This window comes from Xenopus tropicalis, chromosome 4 (assembly GCF_000004195.4).
Source record: "Xenopus tropicalis strain Nigerian chromosome 4, UCB_Xtro_10.0, whole genome shotgun sequence".
In the NCBI taxonomy this organism is placed as follows: Eukaryota; Metazoa; Chordata; class Amphibia; order Anura; family Pipidae; genus Xenopus; species Xenopus tropicalis.
This window is the reverse complement of record NC_030680.2, coordinates 61,174,425-61,196,592: the sequence shown is the minus strand read 5'-3', so window position 1 is coordinate 61,196,592 and position 22,168 is coordinate 61,174,425. Positions and strand designations below refer to the sequence as shown.

The 22,168-nt window shown below is 39.4% G+C and overlaps 1 protein-coding gene and 1 long non-coding RNA gene across 2 annotated transcripts in view; one reads left to right on the top strand and one right to left on the bottom strand.

Moving 5' to 3' along the window:
- sntb2 (syntrophin, beta 2 (dystrophin-associated protein A1, 59kDa, basic component 2)) overlaps positions 1-5,024 on the top strand; it is a 13,713-nt gene extending 8,689 nt beyond the window's left edge. The window contains exons 5-7 of the mRNA NM_001127021.1: positions 977-1,173; positions 1,941-2,122; positions 3,728-5,024. Of these exons, the coding sequence (NP_001120493.1) occupies positions 977-1,173; positions 1,941-2,122; positions 3,728-3,820 (472 nt within the window). The 3' untranslated portion in view covers positions 3,821-5,024. The remainder of the gene's footprint in view (positions 1-976; positions 1,174-1,940; positions 2,123-3,727) is intronic.
- Positions 4,825-22,168, bottom strand: LOC105947670. The gene is made up of 2 exons (XR_001924472.2): positions 21,929-22,168; positions 4,825-5,799 (listed from the first exon to the last, which is right to left on the bottom strand). It is a non-coding gene; the product is annotated as an uncharacterized LOC105947670 (long non-coding RNA).

Here is a 22,168-nt window from a genome sequence, read left to right as displayed (position 1 = left end):
AAAATAAATGTGCTAATTGATTGGGAGGACAGTGGAGTTTTTGCATGAGTTATGTAAACTGTGTAAGTTAAGGGGCCCAATGATATTGCTGTGGGGCCTAATAACCAGTCAGTAGTAGGTCATAAAAATAGTAAAAATAATAAATTTCAGTGGGAGTTCAGTGGAATTTATACATAAGTTACATAAGTTTCTTTGAAAGTAACGTAAGTTTTTGCATTAGTTACATAAATTGGTTAATCGTCTGGGCCCAATGATGTTGCTGTGGGGCTCAATAATGAGTCATTCCGCTGCTAGAAAGTTCATGTAAAAAATGCTATTACAAATCAGTAAATAGCTCCCAATATAAACAGCTGATGTTACTCTATAATAAGCAGTTAATATAAATAGTTAAAATGAATAATTAATGTGCTAATAAGTCAGTCAGTTCGTTGGGGGCAGTGGAGTTTACCTTAAGCATTTAATTCATTGGGGGTCAGTGAAGTTTGTCCCTTCAAAGCTTCTCTGCATTGCCTTTTTGCTTGATACGCAAGTTACTTACATTTCTAGGCAAGTTACGTCGTTCTCTAGGCAGTTTTTGTGGAAGTTGCGTAAATTGTGTAATCTTTACCATAACTTTACAGAAGATTTCATGGGGCCCGGCATAGGTATACCCATTCTTCCCCCCCCAATGGCAGCTTAAGCAATCACTAAATGGCTTGAGCAATCACTGTATAGAACTGCAAGATCCTGAAGGAAGGAAATGTATATTGCATTGTTATAAGGAAAAAAAATGTAGGTGCCTATATGCACCTGTTATAATTAGGTGGGGCAGAAACGTCAGATATTGTTGCAAGTGTTTACAGTTTGTTTCATGTTATTGTTGTTTTCTACTGGTGCGTACAACCAGATGGGTTATGTGAGTGTAACTACTGTGACTGGGTTTCTTTCATTTTATTTTGTAGTTAAGATTGTAAAGGCATTTTATGTCTCGCATCAGGTTGGTTCATTCTGGTCCTGGACACAGCTCCCCCTCCCTGGGGTTGCATCTCACTTTTGGTAGTCGCACTGGTTGCCCCCAAGGCATTGACAGGAGAGTCTTTCGCGTGGAGTCTCAGCGAGAGCTTTCTACATGGACTCGAGCACTTGTGCAAGGATGCAATTCTTCTGCAGAACTCATGCGTGAAGTCACAGTCAGTAAGTCACTTCTTTTTGGGCAACTTGAAGTATACAGATGTCTGTTTTGCATAACTTCAAATTTAAAATTATTATTAAGATGGGAAATGTACAGATAAATTGCCTTTTCTTAGAGAAAGTGGTATTTGCTGTAAATATTGTATCCCAGAAAAACACTGATACATAGTAAAAATATAGCAAAAACCACCCCCTGGATCATTATTTCTTGTGTACTGTTTGAAAACAAACTGGAAATAGTTTTTGTAATGAATGAATCTTGGTTGCCAGGTATTTTTTGTAGTAACTAAGCAGTATTTTATCACACGTTTTGTGTGGGTAAAGCAGTACTGTTGTACAGCTGCCACAAAAAGCAGAGCATTCCTCTTCAAAAGATCAAAGCACGTATCCTTGCAGAAGACTGACAATTATAACTAGCACATGGTTTTTAGATATTATACTTTCCTTTAGGCTTGGGAAGAACAGTACAAATGTATTCACAATGACATTTTCACATACAGTCCTCTCAGTGTGTAGCAAGCTTGTCTCTTTCCACTGACTTGCAGTAAATGCTGAGAGCTGAAATTCAGAAATTGCAGGCAATAGACCCAGTTTTGGCATCACAGCCTTGCTGTTGTGTGGATTGTGTTTACTTGCTACTAAAGTTAAACTGTTTCTAAGGCTTATCCGGTATTTCCAGTGCTGATTATAACCCTCAAGTAGAACTTGGGTTAACTGGAGCATGCAGGCCGTGATTGTGATATGTTTGTTTAACATGTTCCTTTTTGCAGGTTGCACCCTACGTGAGCAAGAGGTCTCTCTCATTATACACTACGATACCGGATTCACTGTATGCCAGGGTGGGCCTTCAGGCCCAGTGCTGCACAGATATCCTTATGAGAAGCTCCGAATGTCTGCAGATGATGGAAATAGACACCTTTATCTGGATTTTGGGGGTCCAGAGGGAGAATTGGTAAGTCTCTTTTCGTGCAGTATGTGTATTCCTTGTGTTATGTAATCAGACTGCATGCTCTTTTCTGCCAGGCCCAACATTTCCACACCTTCAGAGCAATTTACATTCCCCCTCATTGATGCCCCAGATCATTAGGCTGTTCAAAATATGTAAACTGCTTTTTCATTCTCCTGAAAGTGTCCACTTCCCAATATAGATCTTGTTTACAAATGAGTACAATGAGAAAGTGCAAAGTATAGATACAAACTGCCATTTTTTTTTGTTTTGTTTTTTTAAGCACAACACAGCATGTTTTCCATAATTTTTGCTATTATTACAATTAAGTGGTGTCTACTGCAATTTGTTTCTGATGCACCAATATGGCCACAAGTTAAGTGTATGTTCAAGTAAAATTCCCAGAAGTTAAGGAGCGTGTTTTTTGTAGTCACAATGGTGATAACTCTGCATGAGTGTTTGGCGTTAGCTGTGGATAGAATCTGCTAAGAGAACCCTGTAATTATTGGCAGGCTGAGGCTGTAGGTAATAACATAGTTCCCTTGAATACATGCAATTCACCAGAGCAGGTGTATTGGCATTCATCGCAAATTCCTAAGGAACATGTATTGAAGCAGGTACCTTTGTGAGTAGTGCCTGCAAGGGCTCAATTTTGCAAATTGTGATCGAGTTCCAAAAATTGAGTTCCCTAATGTCTGCTGGCCATGCACAAGCTCTCAGTATCCATTTTCCTAGCAATATCTGAAAACCCAATCCCTTATCCAAATACACATGTTTTATGACATTCACTTGCATATTTTACTTTTTTAGTTCCTAGTAGTCCCATATTTGATTTAGTTTTGTGCCCATCTCACTATTTTCATTTTACACCAATGTTGTGTTTAGATACTATTCCTACTAATTCTGCCAAACTTCCATATTTTTTTTTTTTGCTGTAATATACTGTATTTTCTTTTCAATACTATGGCAGTTTAGGACTTCACCTTCCTGTAAATATTATAATATTATATAAAAAAAAAACCTGCCCCCCCCTATAAGTTTCTGCTGTTTAATAGGTGGTTAATTACCCCACTAATACACTTCTTTGGTAGCATGTTCTTCCTGCTGTTATTTTTACCTTTAATCATCTGCACCCATGAAAGTACCATGTAAGCCATATGTAAATATCAATTGCCTGAATTAACACTCAGTAAAATTATTTGTTTTTTTAATGTTAGTATTACTATTAATACTTAGTCCTAGAATAATTTATACCCCTCTGACCTGACCCCCCTCCCCCTCACATAATAGATTTCAGAGGTATGTGAGGAATGGGTAGGGTCCACAACCATTCTCTCATTTACGGGAAAATAAATGACTTTTGGAAAAATCTGTGTGTTGTGTAATCCCAGTGCTAACGACCTAGCCAAATCCCCAACTAGGAAAAAGCTCAGGCCTGTGACAACACCACCCTGTGTTTATTTTCCTAATTGTTTTCACCATATCTGCAGGCAGAGGAATGTGGAATTGTAGTTCAATGCAAGAAGAACCATTGTGCTCATCTGGATGTGCTGGTAGATATTCCTGCCATTTACAATATTTGTAATTTGCATCTTTTTCCTCTTTTTTCAGGCTCTGGATTTGCACACTTGCCCAAAGCCTGTTGTATTCCTGTTACACACATTTCTTTCTGCTAAAGTCTCCCGCATGGGTCTGCTGGCCTGACCCCTGGATTGCCATTGACAGTATAGGCAGACTACATATGCAAAGGGCTATTGCTTTAACCAGTGCCTTTCAGTAACAATCTGAATATATTACAAAAGGGCAAGCACAAAAAAACTTTAAATGAGCTGAGGATCTTCTGCGATATTGTTCCCCAGAAAACAGTAAACAGACCTTCCCATGTGTTTTTTCCTAACAGAAGAGTTAGGGGGAGGAGAACTGCTGTCTGTGTATCACAAGGAAGCAAAGAAACAAGTTGAAATTATAAACACAACTGTGCCCTCCAGTGTGAAACCTCAACTTTCCAGGTTTTGGACCAAAGAGATGCATATAACAGAAAAATCATTATCTCATGATATGGTCACATGAGCAGAAAAAAAATATTTGATGGATGATCATGTGACCCATAGATTTCTTCCCATTACAAGAGGAGAAAACAGCTTTAACTATTTTTTAATTGCAGTGACAATCTTTGTCTTATTTTCCCATCTTTTATGGGAATATTAAGCCATATTATAAGACCATAGTGCCTTCATGTTTTTGCTGCCTTAACAAATGTTTAATGTTCACAACCTTCATTTATAGTATATATATATATAAATATATACACAATTACAATATGCAAAGCCTCAAGGGCAAGAAGCTCCTGTATGGAACAATTGTGATGGACTGTAAAAAGCCATTTACTGCTGTTTTAGGCAGTATGTGTTAGGTGCAGTTCAGCTTAGCTCATACCTACTAATTTAAACAAATTTGCCTCATTTAACCAAAGATTTTCTGGGTAGTTATACCAGGGATGGTCCAGCAAATATGTCACTTGCAGCTATTGTTGGATTCAATTTCTTTCCATCTAGTGGAGGGGCTGAGATTTGTAGATTATCAAGAGCTAGAGGGCTGCTGCTTAGACAGCCATAAGTGATACTAAGGACTGTACTAAGCATTGGCTTGACATAATGTTTTATTTACTCATCACATGTTACAAAGATAAAGAAAGTATGTGACGCAAATTACTGGAAAAAATTTTACAGATGTTTATTGAAGATTACAAATGTGTGAAGGGCAAAATAACAGAAATGTGTACACATTGTGTTACTTCAAAGAAAAACATTAGGATGGTTGCAGTTGGTGATCATATTTTAATATAGTAGCTAAGGTACCAGAGCTTTATAAAATGCAAGTTATGTTTAAATATACCTTTCTATACTATTGTGTGCATTGCCATTTCTTACGACTCGAACAATCTGTGTTATGTGAAACGTTATACTGAAAGGTAGTGAAGTGCCTGTAGATTGATCGAGAACACCCTCATTCCTTAAACGTTGGCCATACATATGTAGATTTATACTGCTGATTTGGCTCTTTTAGACAGATTGGGCAGCTTATCTGCCCATGTGTGGGTCCATCTAATGGGCCTACCCAACAGATATCCAGCTCAAAATCAGACAGATGTTGATCAGACAGGTGTGATTTTCCAATTGGTTCAAGGATGGCATTGGTACATTAAGGTGGTCCTTGATCTGACTGCCCGCATAGCAGCCAAACGATCCGGTCAGCCCATTATTGCCCACCTCAAGGTAGGCATATTGATGAAAGATCTGCTCTTTTGCAAGGGCAGTTTGTGGGTATAGCCAGCTTAACTTGAAGGGCCACAAGGAGCTAGCAGGGCTGTTGCCTAGTGGCCTAGGATGTGTGGTATTTTTGGAAGCACTGGTAGTTGGAAATTGCCAAATATACCAGAAATGCCAAGTCTGCATTCTCTGAACAATCCCATTAATGTATTCAGGGCCTGTACATGTAATTCCTTGTACCAAGCAGAAGTCTGAAGGAATACTACAATGTACAGTGGCTCTTTAATTTGTACTCTTTGTCATAAATCTGTCTGAAACAGCTATGGGCCAGGGGTTGTGCTGAACACGGCGTTGCAGAGAGCTCTCTTTACGGTATTTCCAAAGCAGCCCAATTCTGACCCAGTGCAAGAGACCCTATGGGTAGAAAAATGCAGTTAGCAAGTAAAAAATGTTGGTTATACTTTACAGTGAATGAACTGGTCCACCCCTGACTCATGAACCACATTTTTAGAATTTCCACCCAGTGATCAATAGGTTGTGAATGCTTTGATTCTCTGGTGGATATGCAGAAGTAACATAGTTTGCTTAAATGCAAGAAACAAAGCTGAAAGGGAGAGAACCTATTGGCAAGGTAATTATTAAACCAAGTTTCTACTTAAAGGAACAGTAACACCAAAAAATGTATATATTTCAAAGAAATTAAACTATAATGTACTGCTGCCCTGCACTGGTAAAAGTTTTGTGTTTGCTTCAGAAACATTATTAGGGTTATATAAACCCTGGTGTGTAGCCACGGGGGCAGCCATTCTAAAGAAGAAAAGACACAGGTTATATAGCTGCTAACAGATAAACCCTGTAGAATACAATGGTATCTTATCTGTTATCTGCTATGTAACCTGTGCCTTTTCTCCTTTTTTCCAGCTTGAATGGCTGCCCCCATGGCTACACAGCAGCTCATTTATATAAACTATAGTAGTGTTCCTGAAGCAAACACCCCAGTTTTACCAGTGCAGGGCAACAGTACGTTATATTCCCATTACTTTAAAACAATTTCATTTTTTGGTGTTACTGTTCCTTTAATACGAACAACTGGGAGCTACCATGCTGTTGTAGAGAGACAATACACATATGTTCATTACCAAAACATTTACTTACAGGGGATCTAAACCCCAAAACATATTTGATGTAGACTTAATCAAAATGGTCCTCTGAGCTTTTCAATTTACATGAATATTTTATTTTTAGTGCTTGGCAGTTTCAGACTACTAATAACAGGCTTTCAATTCAACAGTTCTGTTTAAAGGACATGTCAACCCAAAAAATAATTTTGTCTATTAAAAGAAAACATAATTCTAAGCAACTTTCCAATGTTAAAAATCGTAAGTGCTTTAAAGGTTACTTGTAAGTGTAATTGCTATTGAAAGCAGTATTTGCTTAAAGGAACAGTAACACCAAAAAATTAAAGAGTTTTAAAGTAAAAGAAATATAATGTACTGTTGCCCTGCACTGGTAAAAGTTGTGTATTTGCTACAGTAACTCTACTATAGTTTATATAAATAAGCTGCTGTGTAGCCCCGGGGGCAGCCATTCAAGCTGGAAAAAAGGAGAAAAGGCACAGGTTACATAGCAGATAACGGATAAGCTCTGTAGAATATAATAGTGTTTTATCTGTTATCTGCTATGTGCCTGTGCCTTTTCTCCTTTGAATGGCTGCCCCCATGGCTACACAGCTGCATTCTTTATATAAACCATAGTAGTGTTTCTGAGGCAAACACACCAGTTGTACCAGTGCAGAGCAGCAGTACATTATATTGGAATTTCTTTTATACACTTGAATTTTTTGGTGTTACTGTTCCTTTAACTTCTGGTTCTGACCTTTTTAAACAATGTTACAAAAGCCAGTCTCCTCCAGCAAGACAGGTCTGTCTAAGTCTGCTGGCTTGTGTGACATTGTTTCAAGTGCCAGAGCCACCAGGGCAGAGAATAAAAAGGACTGGCAAACACTGCAGTTTTCCCAGCACTGAACAACAAGATGGTGGGAATAAGAATTCTCATTGGTCAATTCTTTTGCATATCACATTGGAAAGGTGCATGCCATGCAGTGTTTGCACAGTATAACATACAATAAAATATTTAAATGGCAGGGATGGGATTCCCCATTGAAACGATGACATGCTTGTGTCTATTCTATAAAGTGTGAACTTTTGTCCCAGGCTGTCGGGGACTTAGCACCCTACCACAACTGCAGCAGGGTCAAAAATTAGTAAGTGCAAATACGTTTGTTTTGAAAGGAAACCCGATGGAATCCCATACAAGCTTGGGGAGAACAGGCAAACTGTAGGTGTTTTGCATATTTATTATTTTAAAGCTAAAAATACACTTTTTTTCCCCAAAGTGTATTTCATTTAGTAGATCATTTTTGAGGCCAGGGATTTAAAAAGAAATACAGAGGAAAAAAGAGGGGGAAATTCTAAGAGTGGAGAGCACATTAGTTAAAAATATTGCACTAATCATCACTTCTAACACTGCCCTGTACGTTCAAGTTTAATAATACTGTATAAAGGAAAACTAAAACTCAACAAAGAATAAAGCTAAACAACACTATACATTATGTTTGGTACCTGCCCAAGGCCAGACAGGACTTCAGCAGTGAATACCTCTGAATGTGCCCAAAATCAGTGGACAAAATGCCTGATATCTGCCCCTATGTACCATAGCCCTTGGAAACTTAACTTGACCTTTACATTCATTATTTACTTTCTTAACCCTGTTAATGCCTAAGCTCAGTAAGGGATTTGAGATCTTGCCTTTAAAATATTAACAAACCGTGAATGAATAACTCAGATAAATAAAATAGTAAGCAATTGCTTATTAAACATATAGTATCATGATTCCAGATTTAAACCCCCTTTTGGCACATTCTACATATTATCTTTGTGTCCCAGACCTTTTGGTTTGTGCTTTCTGAGGCAAAGTACTAGCCTAACCCTATGGTAAAAACAACCCTGAAGCACCCATAAATAGCTTTCAGGCTAATTTCATTGTCTTCAATTGGATAAAGAATATTTGGGCTGAATATTGCTATTACTGCCGCTGTCAAGTGCTTTCCATTCAAATAAATTGGAGGTGTAATTGGGGGCAGATTTTGGCTGTCTTAAAAGCACCCCATGGGCTGTGACCAGTACGCTTATCTGTTAAAGGAATGGTGATATATTCTGCCTATATGAGGGCTCTTATATTACATCTGAGACACAAGTTTCCGCATTTATTTAAATAAGCGTTTTATGCTCTCAGCATGCATTTCTAAATGCATACAAAAATACCAGTAAGGGTCATTTATAAAGACTGGGCAAATTTGCACCTGGGCAGGAACCTTTAGCAACCAATCAGGGATTAGTCTAATTTCAAAGAATTACTTAGTTTAGTAGGCGATAAAATTTCAAGTCCACCAGAAGCAATGTCAAAAATCGCAGACATGTTTTTAAGAAGTTTGCAACATGGCAGCCTTTTTTTTCTATTGAAAAAGCAGTTGTAACTAGTGATGAGCAAATTTTTTCGTCAGGCATGGATTCACAGCAAATTTCCTCATTTTGCCATTGGCAAATTGTTTTGCGAAACTTCGGCGGAAAAATTTGTGGTTGCATTAAAAAAGTCACTTCAAATTATGCGCAGTTGCATATAAATAGGCGCAGTCACGTCAAAAAAGTTGTGCACATCAAAAAAAAAATGGATATGCGACACCCGCGTTTCGCAAATTTTTCCGTAGTTTTGCACATTTGGCGAAGCTAAATGGGACAGATTTACTCATCACTAGTTGTAACATGAATAACATGAACAGGAGGTCATCTAACAATGTTGGGCATGTGTGTATTAGTAATAAGAGCAAAACAACAGTGTATTTTCACCTTCCCATTGACTCCAGTGCAATACAGCAAATTATGGCACAAAGTGAAAGAAAGGCGGCAGATTTGCTTGAGTATATTTGGGCTGAAAATTGCTAGTACTGGAGTTGTCCATTCATATAAATTGCAGGTGTAAGGGGGCAGATTGTGGATGGCTTGAAAGCACCCCATGGGCTGTGAGCCTTAGGGTTATCTGTTAAAGGAATAGCGATACATTCTGCCTATATAAGGGCTCTTATATTACATCTGAGACACAGGTTTGTGCATTTCTTTTTTAAATAAGCATTTTATGCACTCAACATGCATGCTGAGTGAAAGTTAAAAGAAAGTGAAAGAAAGGCGACAGATTTGTTCAGTTTCATCACTACAGTCAACAAGACGAAAAATATGGAAAAATAATTAAATGGTAGCCCGAAAGTGGGGGAAAAGGTTTTGCAAAAGAAAAAAAATGCAAATAGACTCCACTTTAGTTTGTGGGGCTGCAGCGAATCTACTATTTTAGGATCCGACTGAACCCCAAATCCTTTCCAGAACCAAATCTGAATTTGCTTATGCAACTTAGGGTAAGGAAGGGCTGAAGAATTTTCAGTTTATATTCCTAGTTTATATAACAAAAAGTCATATGATTTTTAGGATTGGGTCCATCGGAATGGATGCGTCCAAATCCGAATCCTGCGGAAAAAGGCTGAATCTTGGCTGAACCTGTACAAAATTCCTGGATTCGGTGCATTCCTAGTAGTTTTAGATAGAACCAGTTTCCGCATCAAAAATGCCTCTGTGACAAAAAAAAATCATGAGACAAAAACCTATAGTCTTCAATATGTTTTTTGGCGTTTCCCATTTTTGTGAATTTTTTGATAAAGCAAAATGTGACAAATTCGCTCATCACAACTAAATAGCATTGATCAACCGGATCCAGCAAGAATCAGCTCTTTGCGAATGGCTCCATTGCAAGTACTAAAATCAAGCGTTGCTGTGTTTGCCCTTGTGCTGCCTGGTAGAGAACTAATGAGCGTTGTTGGGAAGCTTTTTGTAGGTGTCTCAGCAGAAACTTGTCCATGGCTCCAGCTATAGGGAAACATGGCAGGGAACTTCTGACCTACAGACAGATCACAGAAAATTAAGTACACCAATTCTTATAAAATTCCTCATTTTCCTAGTCAAAACTAAATTTAATGGGGCTCATTTATAAAGTTTGTGCAGCTTAGAATTATTCGCACAGTAAATATATTTTTCCTTTCAATGACTGCATTAAATGGGCAAACATAAGTGCAAATTTCTATTCACAATACATTTCGCCATTTACGCTCACACTCTGTGTTCGAATTGTACCACAACTTTGGTGGCGTGAAAAAAAAATGCGCTAAGCAGATTTGGAAAATTCCAAATTTATATTTGCAAAGTGAAATTTGGTGCTATATTTGCGCACAACAAACATGCACAGTGGCCATGTTCGCGCAAACCAGAATCTCTTTCATTTGCGTGCCACTTCCAAATTTTTATACGCAATGACCGTTTCACAGCAAATCGCAAAAAGAAGAAAGAAAGGCACAGCACTGCAAAACTGAACTGTTTAGGGGAAAATATAAGCGAAACAACCATATGTGAATTAAGTATATGTTGCACAAACATGATCAATGACCCCTTAAGTCTTATAAAATCACAGTCAACATGGAGGCCATGTTTATTAATACTAAATAATAATAGTAATACAATAGTTACATTTTAAAATAACCTTATTGCAGCTCTCCACATATCCTCTATATTGTATGCATCACTAATTATTGAGCTGAATTCCCTGAAACAGACCATTCAGCTACAAGTGAAAAACATAAAAACCATGGAGGGGGAAAAGAGACAATTAGGGTATTTGGCTACAGTGTCATAATTTAATGCAAACAGTCCCTCCTTTCCCACCCCCTCTACCGGGCTGCTCACGCCGCACCTCCCAGCCTGCGCCACGCCTCTAATGTAACAGTAAGAGAGGGGATGGGGAGGGGAGACTATGGTACAGCCAATATATATATATATATATATATATATATATATCTAGCTGATATGCTGTATATATAGTTACGCCACTGTTTGGTGGATCTGTTCAGTATTCTTGTAGAGTAGCCGACCATAGCGGATCAACGAGGCGACTGATATTGTAAAAGGCTGCAGATATCGGTCAACTCGTCGACCGGCAAGTTATAAGATTTTGATGGCACCCGAGCAAAATCTATGTTCAGGGCTGAATTGGCAGAAGGAGGTAGAATTTCTATTGTTTCTACCTCCATATCTGATGATTCAGCCCTGAACGTCAGTGGAGGATGGCAACGATCTTTCGTGCGACCAATGGCTACGTGTAAGGCCAGCTTAATACTGTTCAGATGCATCTTCCTATTGCCCATTGTCACTATAGCTTTATCAGCACTCATAGCCAACAGCATCAATTGTGGATAAAGGTGATTGTCTATAACCTCTCAGAGACATCTATCACATATCAGATATATCCCCTAATCCCCACTGGCACATATCTAGGAGCAGTTCTGACAATATAAACGTTTCCTAAAGCCTAGCAGATCTTTTAGATTTAGGCCTCTTCTTGATGTTAATTGTGGATAAGATCTTATGCATTCCTGTAATTTAGGATCTGTTCTAAGAATATGCTGATGGTTCTGTAAGATGTTTTTGATGGCATTCCACTGATTGCAATAGGTGGGTAAAAATCTTATTGTATCTAATTAATATCATATCTAGACCACAAACATGTACAAATGTTAACTTACCTAAACAAGAAGACTTTTCCCTGTAATAACACATCCTGACAGCACCTATATACTTATGTATGTGTATATATACATATAAATGTATGACTGCTGGAGTTATAAGTGGTCATTTATTACCATGGGGGGCATGTGCAAAAGTGCACCCCTTATTGTTTATTTAGGAAGCACTTCAGCCCCCCTGACCACTGTGCTCTACACTGACTACTGGATGAAAAATCCAGCACTCTAGTGAAGAGAGCAATGTCCTTATACCAGATTCCATTACAGACTGCAGAGGCCTGTGGCTATTTGTACAATGCCTCACACAGTGAGCAAAAAAATGACTGATGTGGCCTTTTTTTGCACTTTGCACACTGCATAGGGCAATGTAAATGAGCCCTATTTTATATCACACAGCAGATGAGTTTTAAAAAAGATATCCATCAAGTAAAGAGATAGTAAAAAGTCCAGCAGATTAATTGAAGGAGTATGCAATAGAACCCCTAATGTAAGTGAAGAAGAGGCCCAGCTCCTGTTGCAAATAGAAAAGGCTGCTAGTTTGGGGCAAATAAAGATAATTGTTGCATGACAATTTTATGTCAGAGGTTGTTAAGAAGCTAACCAGTAACCATGTACTGGATCTAGTGATCTCTAACGACCCAGAATATACAGGTCCTTCTCAAAAAAGCATATTGTGATAAAGTTCATTATTTTCTGTAATGTACTGATAAACATTAGACTTTCATATATTTTAGATTCATTACACACAACTGAAGTAGTTCAAGCCTTTTAGTGTTTTAATATTGATGACTTTGGCATACAGCTCATGAAAACCCAAAACTCCTATTTCAAAAAATTAGCATATTTCATCCGACCAATAAAAGAAAAGTGTTTTTAATACAAAAAAAAAATCAACCTTCAAATAATTATGTTCAGTTATGCACTCAATACTTGGTTGGGAATCCTTTTGCAGAAATGACTGCTTCAATGCGGCGTGGCATGGAGGCAATCAGCCTGTGGCACTGCTGAGGGGTTATGGAGGCCCAGGATGCTTCAATAGCGGCCTTAAGCTCATCCAGAGTGTTGGGTCTTGTGTCTCAACTTTCTCTTCACAATATCCCACAGATTCTCTATGGGGTTCAGGTCAGGAGAGTTGGCAGGCCAATTGAGCACAGTAATACCATGGTCAGTAAACCATTTACCAGTGGTTTTGGCACTGTGAGCAGGTGCCAGGTCGTGCTGAAAAATGAAATCTTCATCTCTATAAAGCTTTTCAGCAGATAAAAGCATGACATGCTCCAAAATCTCCTGATAGCTAGCTGCATTGACCCTGCCCTTGATAAAACACAGAGGACGAACACCAGCAGCTGATATGGCACCCCAGACCATCACTGACTGTGGGTACTTGACACTGGACTTCAGGCATTTTGGCATTTCCCTCTCCCCAGTCTTCCTCCAGACTCTGGCACCTTGATTTCCGAATGACATGCAAAATTTGCTTTCATCCGAAAAAAGTACTTTGGACCACTGAGCAACAGTCCAGTGCTGCTTCTCTGTAGCCCAGGTCAGGCGCTTCTGCCGCTGTTTCTGGTTCAAAAGTGGCTTGACCTGGGGAATGCGGCACCTGTAGCCCATTTCCTGCACACGCCTGTACACGGTGGCTCTGGATGTTTCTACTCCAGACTCAGGTCCAAGGTCTGGAATCGGTCCTTCTCCACAATCTTCCTGAGGGCCCGGTCACCTCTTCTCGTTGTGCAGCGTTTTCTGCCAAACTTTTTCCTTCCCACAGACTTCCCACTGAGGTGCCTTGATACAGCACTCTGGGAACAGCCTATTCGTTCAGAAATTTCTTTCTGTGTCTTACCCACTTGCTTGAGGGTGTCAATGATGGCCTTCTGGACAGCAGTCAGGTCGCCAGTCTTACCCATGATTGCGGTTTTGAGTAATGAACCAGGCTGGGAGTTTTTAAAAGCCTCAGGAATCTTTTGCAGGTGTTTAGAGTTAATTAGTTGATTCAGATGATTAGGTTAATAGCTCGTTTTGAGAACCTTTTCATGATATGCTAATTTTTTGAGATAGGAGTTTTGGGTTTTCATGAGCTGTATGCCAAAGTCATCAATATTAAAACACTAAAAGGCTTGAACTACTTCAGTTGTGTGTAATGAATCTAAAATATATGAAAGTCTAATGTTTATCAGTACATTACAGAAAATAATGAACTTTATCACAATATGCTAATTTTTTGAGAAGGACCTGTATAGCAAATGTGCAAGTGGTTGAACCCCTGGGTAATAGTGACCATAATATTATCTCATTTAATGTATAGTGCAAAAACCAAATATGCACTGGGGTAATAAAGACCCTGAAGTTTAGATAAGCAAATTGTAACTCCTTAATGGCTGTCTTTCTGAGAATAGATTGGGTGATTATGGTTTCTGCTAACAACACAGAGCAGAAATATTGTTTAAAATTATATTAAATCGTTACTGTCCTCAATTTATTCCCTTAAGAAGTAAATGTAGAAGTGTTAAGAATCACCCTATGTGGCATAATTCGAAAGTAAAGAAGTTAATAACAAGGAAGGAAGGAAGGAAAACAAAGAAGGCGTTTAAAAACTACACTATAACAAATGTTGTAAATCAGCAATCCAGAAGGCAAAGATAGAAAACGAGGAGCACCATGCAGCTGAGGCTTAGACCAGAGCCACCATCAGGGGGCACAGTCATCCCAGGCCCGGAGGAGTTTCACTTTTAAGGGGGCCTGGCTGTGCTACAGTTGTTTAGCTCAGGCCCCCCTTAATCAATTGTGGGCACTGTCCTTCTTAAAATTTAGCATAATCCGGTTGGTCAGTGCACACAGGGTGCAATAGTATAAGAGGGCCTTCTGGCCATGGAGACAGAACTTGGAAGGCATCTTCAAGGAAGGATTGTGCCGGAGGGGCCCAAAACTGCCTGAGGAGCCCGAAGAAGCTGCTGGAGATGCCTGAAACCACTGAAGAGCCGATGAAACCAACGGAGAAGCTGAAAAAGCCGCCAATGAACTTTAAAGGTAAGTTCCACTGAACACCGATGGCACCAATGCAACCCTTACCCCCTGGCCACCAATGTTTAGAGAGCCCCATGGCCACCAATGTTTTAGGGAGCCCCTGGCCACCAATGCTTTTTTTTTTTTACAACTTGTGGGGGCCCTGGCCTCAAATGTTTTAGGGAGCCCCTGGCCACTGTTGTGAGGGGCCCTGTGATTTCTGTTGGCAGCCCTGGCTAAGACTAACCCAAAAAATAAAATTATATTAAAAGGGTGGTTCACCTTTAAGATTCATTTTAGTATATTACAGGATGTACTATTCCTAGCAACTTTGCAATTTGTCTTCATTATTTTGTTGTTATAGTTTTTTTTAATTATTTGCCTTCTTTGTCTACATCTTTCCAGCTTCCACATGTGACCCCGCTAGCCGAAAACCTTTTTCTCTTTGAGGATACAATTTTATTTTTATTGTTACTTTTTATTCCTTATCTTTTGATTTAGTACCGCTTCTATTCATATTACGGTCTCTCATTCCCACCACTGCCTTGTTTCTAATGTAAACAAGACCCTAGCAACCAGACAGCTGCTGAAATTCCAAACTGGAGAGCTGCTAAACTAAAAGCTAGGGTTTTTATTATTTAGAGAGAAAAAAAATCCAAACCTACATGGCCCTGTGTGAAAAAGTAATTGCCCCCTGAACCTAATAACTGGTTGGGCCACCCTTAGCAGCAATAACTGCAATCAAGCGTTTGCGATAACTTGCAACGAGTCTTTTACAGCGCTCTGGAGGAATTTTGGCCCACTCATCTTTGCAGAATTATTGTAATTCAGCTTTATTTGAGGGTTTTCTAGCATGAACCGCCTTTTTAAGGTCATGCCACAACATCTCAATAGGATTCAGGTCAGGACTTTGACTAGGCCACTCCAAAGTCTTCATTTTGTTTTTCTTCAGCCATTCAGAGGTGGATTTGCTGGTGTGTTTGGGTCATTGTCCTGCTGCAGCACCCAAGATCGCTTCAGCTTGAGTTGACGAACAGATGGCCGGACATTCTCCTTCAGGATTTTTTGGTAGACAGTAGAATTCATGGTTCCATCTATCACAGCAAGCCTTCCAGGTCCTGAAGCAGCAAAACAACCCCAGACCATCACACTACCACCACCATATTTTACTGTTGGTATGATGTTCTTTTTCTGAAATGCTGTGGTACTTTTACGCCAGATGTAACGGGACACGCACCTTCCAAAAAGTTCAACTTTTGTCTCGTCGGTACACAAGGTATTTTCACAAAAGTCTTGGCAATCATTGAGATGTTTTTTAGCAAAAGTGAGACGAGCCTTTCTTTTTGCTTAAAAGTGGTTTGCGCCTTGGAAATCTGCCATGCAGGCCGTTTTTGCCCAGTCTCTTTCTTATGGTGGAGTCGTGAACACTGACCTTAATTGAGGCAAGTGAGGCCTGCAGTTCTTTAGATGTTGTCCTGGGGTCTTTTGTGGCCTCTCGGATGAGCTGTCTCTGCGCTCTTGGGGTAATTTTGGTCGGCCGGCCACTCCTGGGAAGGTTCACCACTGTTCCATGTTTTTGCCATTTGTGGATAATGGCTCTCACTGTGGTTCGCTGGAGTCCCAAAGCTTTAGAAATGGCTTTATAACCTTTACCAGACTGATAGATCTCAATTACTTTTGTTTTCATTTGTTCCTCAATTTATTTGGATTTTGGCATGATGTCTAGCTTTTGAGGTGCTTTTGGTCTACTTCTCTGTGTCAGGTAGCTCCTATTTAAGTGATTTCTTGATTGAAACAAGTGTGGCAGTAATCAGGCCTGGGGGTGACTACAGAAATTGAACTCAGGTATGATAAACCACAGTTAAGTTATTTTTTAACAAGGGGGGCAATCACTTTTTCACACAGGGCCATGTAGATTTGGAGTTTTTTTTCTCCCTTAATAACGTAAACCTTCATTTAAAAACTGCATTTTGTGTTCAATTATGTTATCTTTGACTAATAGTTAACGGTTTTTGATGAGCAGAAACATTTAAGTGTGACAAACATGCAAAAGAATAAGAAATCAGGAAGGGGGCACCACTGTAAATAGGTATATGATAAATAGGTGGATAGATATATACAGGTACAGGATTTATTATCCAGCTGTGAATTACTGGAAGGCCGTCTCCTAGAGACTTCATTTTAATAAATTAATTTACATTTTTAAAAATAATTTCTCTGTAAACAGTAAAGCAGTTCCTTGTACCTAAGATATAATTAATCAGAACTGAAGGCAAACCAATCCTATTGTGTTTATTTAATATTTCAGTTATTTCTAACAGACTTAGGGCTCTGGCACATGGGGAGATTAGTCGCCCGCGACAAATCTCCCTGTTCGCGGACGACTAATCTCCCCGAGTTGCCAAGTTGCGAAATCGCCTGAGCGGCGTGTGCCATCCCACCGGCGACTTAATTTTCGCCGGTGGGATGGCAACTCGGGGAGATTAGTCGCCCGCGAACAGGGAGATTTGTCGCCCGCGAACAGGGAGATTTGTCACGGGCGACTAATCTCCCCGTGTGCCAGAGCCCTTAAGGTATGCAGATCCAAATTATCCCTTATCCAGAAAACCCAAGGTCTCTCAACATTCTGGATAACAGGTCCCAAACCAGTACTGCTAATACTACTTCTAATAAATAGCAAACTGATACAGATTAGAGAAACAAGACACAGTAGATGAACACCATAGATATGGTACTTCTGTAATAAAAGGTGCAATATTTGCTACAGATCTCACCTTTATAACCAGAAAGAAAAATGCAAATATCTTATTGGTTGACATGCCGCCTGGGAAACTTTTTTGTGTTTTGTTACATTTGGGGAAGGGAATAATAAAGTTTTAATATAGAAATATATATAGAGCTATGTGATCCCGTATCTGGAAACCTGTTTCCTCGTGAGGCAACTTTGGGTGTCTTCAGAAAACGCAGTTCTACATATGTTTTTCACCAGCGATTTAAAGATGAAATTGTTTGTGTAAAGTAATATAAATAGATACTGGATATATGATAGTTGATCAGGATATTGCCAGGATAATAGAGAATGCATCACCATCCTATAGTTACTAAATTTTTTTTATTTTTTCTTCTCAGAAATGAATCCAATAAGAGAAATTGAGACAATGCGAATAACGGAGAGAACAGTAACGATGATGCTAAGAAGGAGAAGGCATCAGCGAGCTGAATTGCCATCCCATGCCAAGAGGAACACAGACAGCCCAAAACTGAATCTGTTTTTGATCATTGCTTTGCTTATTATTGGCATTGCAATACTGAGCTGGGTTGTTTTGAAAAAGAATCAGCAAACTGAAGAGTTTGAAAACCAAGTACAGGTTCTATGCGCTCAGGTGAGGAAACTTGTGGAGAAGGAGTGGAAACTTACCCAGATCATTACAGTTCTTGAGAGAAAATTTCAGGAATCTGCAGATCAAGTTGGAACTCTGCAGAGGAAAATGCAGCAATCAGAGCCATCAGGGGCCAAACCATCAGACGCCTCTGCAAATTTGGGATCATCTCGTGAACCACAAGACAAAGAAACCATTTTGCAGAAGGCATCAGTGTATTATTTTAAGCTGCTGAAAATATTCTTCTGACCTTCAAATGGTCAGCTCAGAAGGACGTGTATTGTATGGGGTAGGGAGGGAGGTGGGTTACCCCTGTACCCAGGCCAGCTGCTATACAGTAATTTTAAAACCAACATCTTGACTGACTTGTCTGGTTTGCTCAACATGAACTAACCAATCACTACAGTCCCTTCCCATCAGGTCTGGACTGGCAATCTGTAGATTCTAAATTGTCTAGGTCCATGCCTCAACCTAGACCAATTTTAGACAAAAGGGGTCCCAAATTAGAGGGGGGATTCATAAACATGCTCTCCTTTGGTTCACACAGTACTGTGTTGTTGCCAGCGGCAATAACTGTTGTCTTGGGGTATTAACAAATATATTTAGTAAAGTCTTGTATAAAAGTATATGTATAGGGGGATGTACATATTGGCTTTTAGCATTTCAACATGCAGAGGAAGCTGCAAGCAACACATTGTAGAAGATCACAATGGGAAGAGACCACCTACAGTGCTGAGTATATCACACACAGTATATAAAGATGTATCTGTTTTGCACATCAGTTTTAACATCAATGATTTTAGTGGAACAGTTCTGTCTATTAGAACTGACACCCCACAAGAGTGGATGGAGTATGGGAAATGAAAAGCCCAGCCAATCCATGGTTTTTTATGGTTTAGTACTTTAAAACCAGTAAGGTGGATTTATGATTTTAGCCTTAAATTGCTTCAAGTACTCTGCCCTACTTTTAATAGGCAGTTCAGTCCTCACCCATTCCAGCTAATTTGGCTGTTTTATGTCAAGTATTGTAGGTTTTGTGTCAAGCCTAACACCTAGCTTAGGCAGTATAAGGCAGAAGTCTCTGTAATCAATGTCACCAAACATTGACTAAAAACACAAACAAAATCCCTATTCCTATATGAACCCAAATGAACCATATGAACCCAACAAGAGTGGAACTGACCCATGACTTAGGAGAAAATAATTACTTGACAGGACTGGTCTACAGAGTTCTGGCCCTTGAGGGCTGTGGTTAGTCGTTCTGCGCAAACCATGGTTGTTCCTCTGGCTTGAAATGATTTGTGCTTAGTGTGTCCAACATAGAAGTGTGGTTGTGGTGGAGATTGGGCTTGTTAGTACTAAAAGTTACAGCTTACCAGTGTCTATTCATGAACAGGCCATTAACATTTCAACCACACGGAGGCAGCTTGTACAGTGGTGAAGAACTGCACCTTTCTGTCTTAGCTTTGAGGGGTATGACATAGTATTGAAGGTCCAAGTTTTAGGGCCACTTTTTGACTTCTTGGAATTAAGCGTGTTGTCACAGCCAGTGAGAAATATGGTAAAGTCAATATTTTACATAGTTACATAAGGTTGACAAAAGACCATCAAGTTCAACCCTTCCAAGTAAACCCAGCACACACATTAACCATTACTGATTTATATATACACTCACATACATAAACTATATATACCAACATTGATACTAACTGTAGATTTTAGTATCACAATAGCCTTGGATACTATGCTTGTTCAAGAACTCATCCGAGCACCACTTATAGGCATTAACAGAATCTGCCATTACAACATTCCACAACCTCATTGCCCTCACCGTGAAAACCCACCTACACTGGTGCGCTGGTTGTTTTTATGGGAAAAAAAGAACATTCCCTATCTGCCTATAATCCCCTCTAATGTATTTGTACAGAGTAATCACCTTTTTTCCAGAGAAAACAACCCCAACCCTGACAGTCTAACCTCATAGCTTAAATCTTCCATCCCCTTTACCAGTTTAGTTGCACGTCTCTGCACTCTCTCCAGCTAATTAATATCCTTCTTAAAGGACAAGGAAAGGTTAATATAAACTAAAAGTAAGTCTAAGGGCAGTATGCTTTTTAAATTTTAACTTGCATTTTCCTTTAAGGACTGGAGCCCAAAACTGCACTGCATACTCAAGGTGAGGCCTTACCAGGGACCTATAAAGAGGAGAAATTATGTTTTCATCCCTTGAGTCAATGCCCTTTTTTATACAAGACAGCACTTTATTTGCTTTAGTAGCCACAGAATGACACTGCCTGGAATTAGACAACTTGTTATGTACTAAACCCCAGATCCTTCTCAATTAAGGATAACACACTACCATTTAGTGTACAACTTGCATTTACACTATTTCTACCAAAGTGCATAACTTTGCAGTTGTCAACATTAAACCTCATTTTCCAGTTTGCTGCCCAGTTTCTAATTTTATCAACTCGTTCTGCAAAGTGGCAGCATCCTGCATTGAACTTATAGTTTTGCACAATTTAGTATCATCAGAAAAAAAGAAACAGTACTTTGTATGCCCATCTCCAAATATTAAGTTTTAGGCCAATATTCCTCAATTATATAATTAACTTTCTGTGAGGTACTGTATAAAACGCTTTAACAAAATCTAAGTAGATGACATCCAGTGCCATTCCAGCATCGAAGTTCCTGCTCACCTCCTCATAAAATGCAATTAAATTAGTCTGGCAAGATCTATTACGCATAAAACCATGCTGGCACAAACGGATAGTATAGTGATTTGCAATGTATTCAACTATCCTATCCCTTATTACTCCTTCCAAAAGCTCTCCTACTACTGATGTTAGACTAACAGGCCTATAGTTTTCAGGCTGAGAACGGGATCCCTTTTTAAATAACGGCACCTCATTAGCAATTCATCAGTCTCTCGGCACCATGCCAGGCCTCAATGAATCCTGAAAAATTAAGTAGATAGTGTCACGGAGACGTCACTCCCAAGACGCGCCTGACACCGGGACGGGGAACAAGGGGTTACACGCAGTCACCTTTCACACAGGTTAGACTAACATCAAGCACCCCCAAACAAAACACCGCCCCAAATACAACTATTCGCTGCCACCATCTATCATTAACAGGCGATAGAAACCCAATTACCCGACTATTTCATACATAAACTTTCCTACTGCAGTGAGGGATAGTTCTACTACTTCCACACACACACACCAACAGCCACGGTTAATTTACATATACACTGTCCTACTGACAGTCCACTAACTAATAGCATGCACACAACCAAACCATTAGTACACTTCTAGGCCTGAGCAGTCATACAAGGTACATTGATATAGAGCCGAAGGACATAACTTATTACATTTTATATTTAATATTACAACAGTAAACAGTGCATTAAAAGAATATTACAAAAGAGACATGTACAAACAGTAAATAAAATAAAGGGGATAAAAACACAGAGAAACGTTACCGGGATCTTGTGCCCTCCTGAGGCTGAGTTAGAAACAGTGAACTCACAATCCAAAAGAACATGGATGCCCCACAATATGAGTTAGCTGGCACCTGGGTCTGTGCCCTTTTTTATCTTACTCTTGGGACCCTCCCTCATTACTGTATTCATGAGGAAGGAGGGCCTAGGGGTGTGTCACAGGACCTCCCCCTGTAGAGAGCTATACTTCTCCTGCCAGTTTCTGGTCATATAAGATTGGTA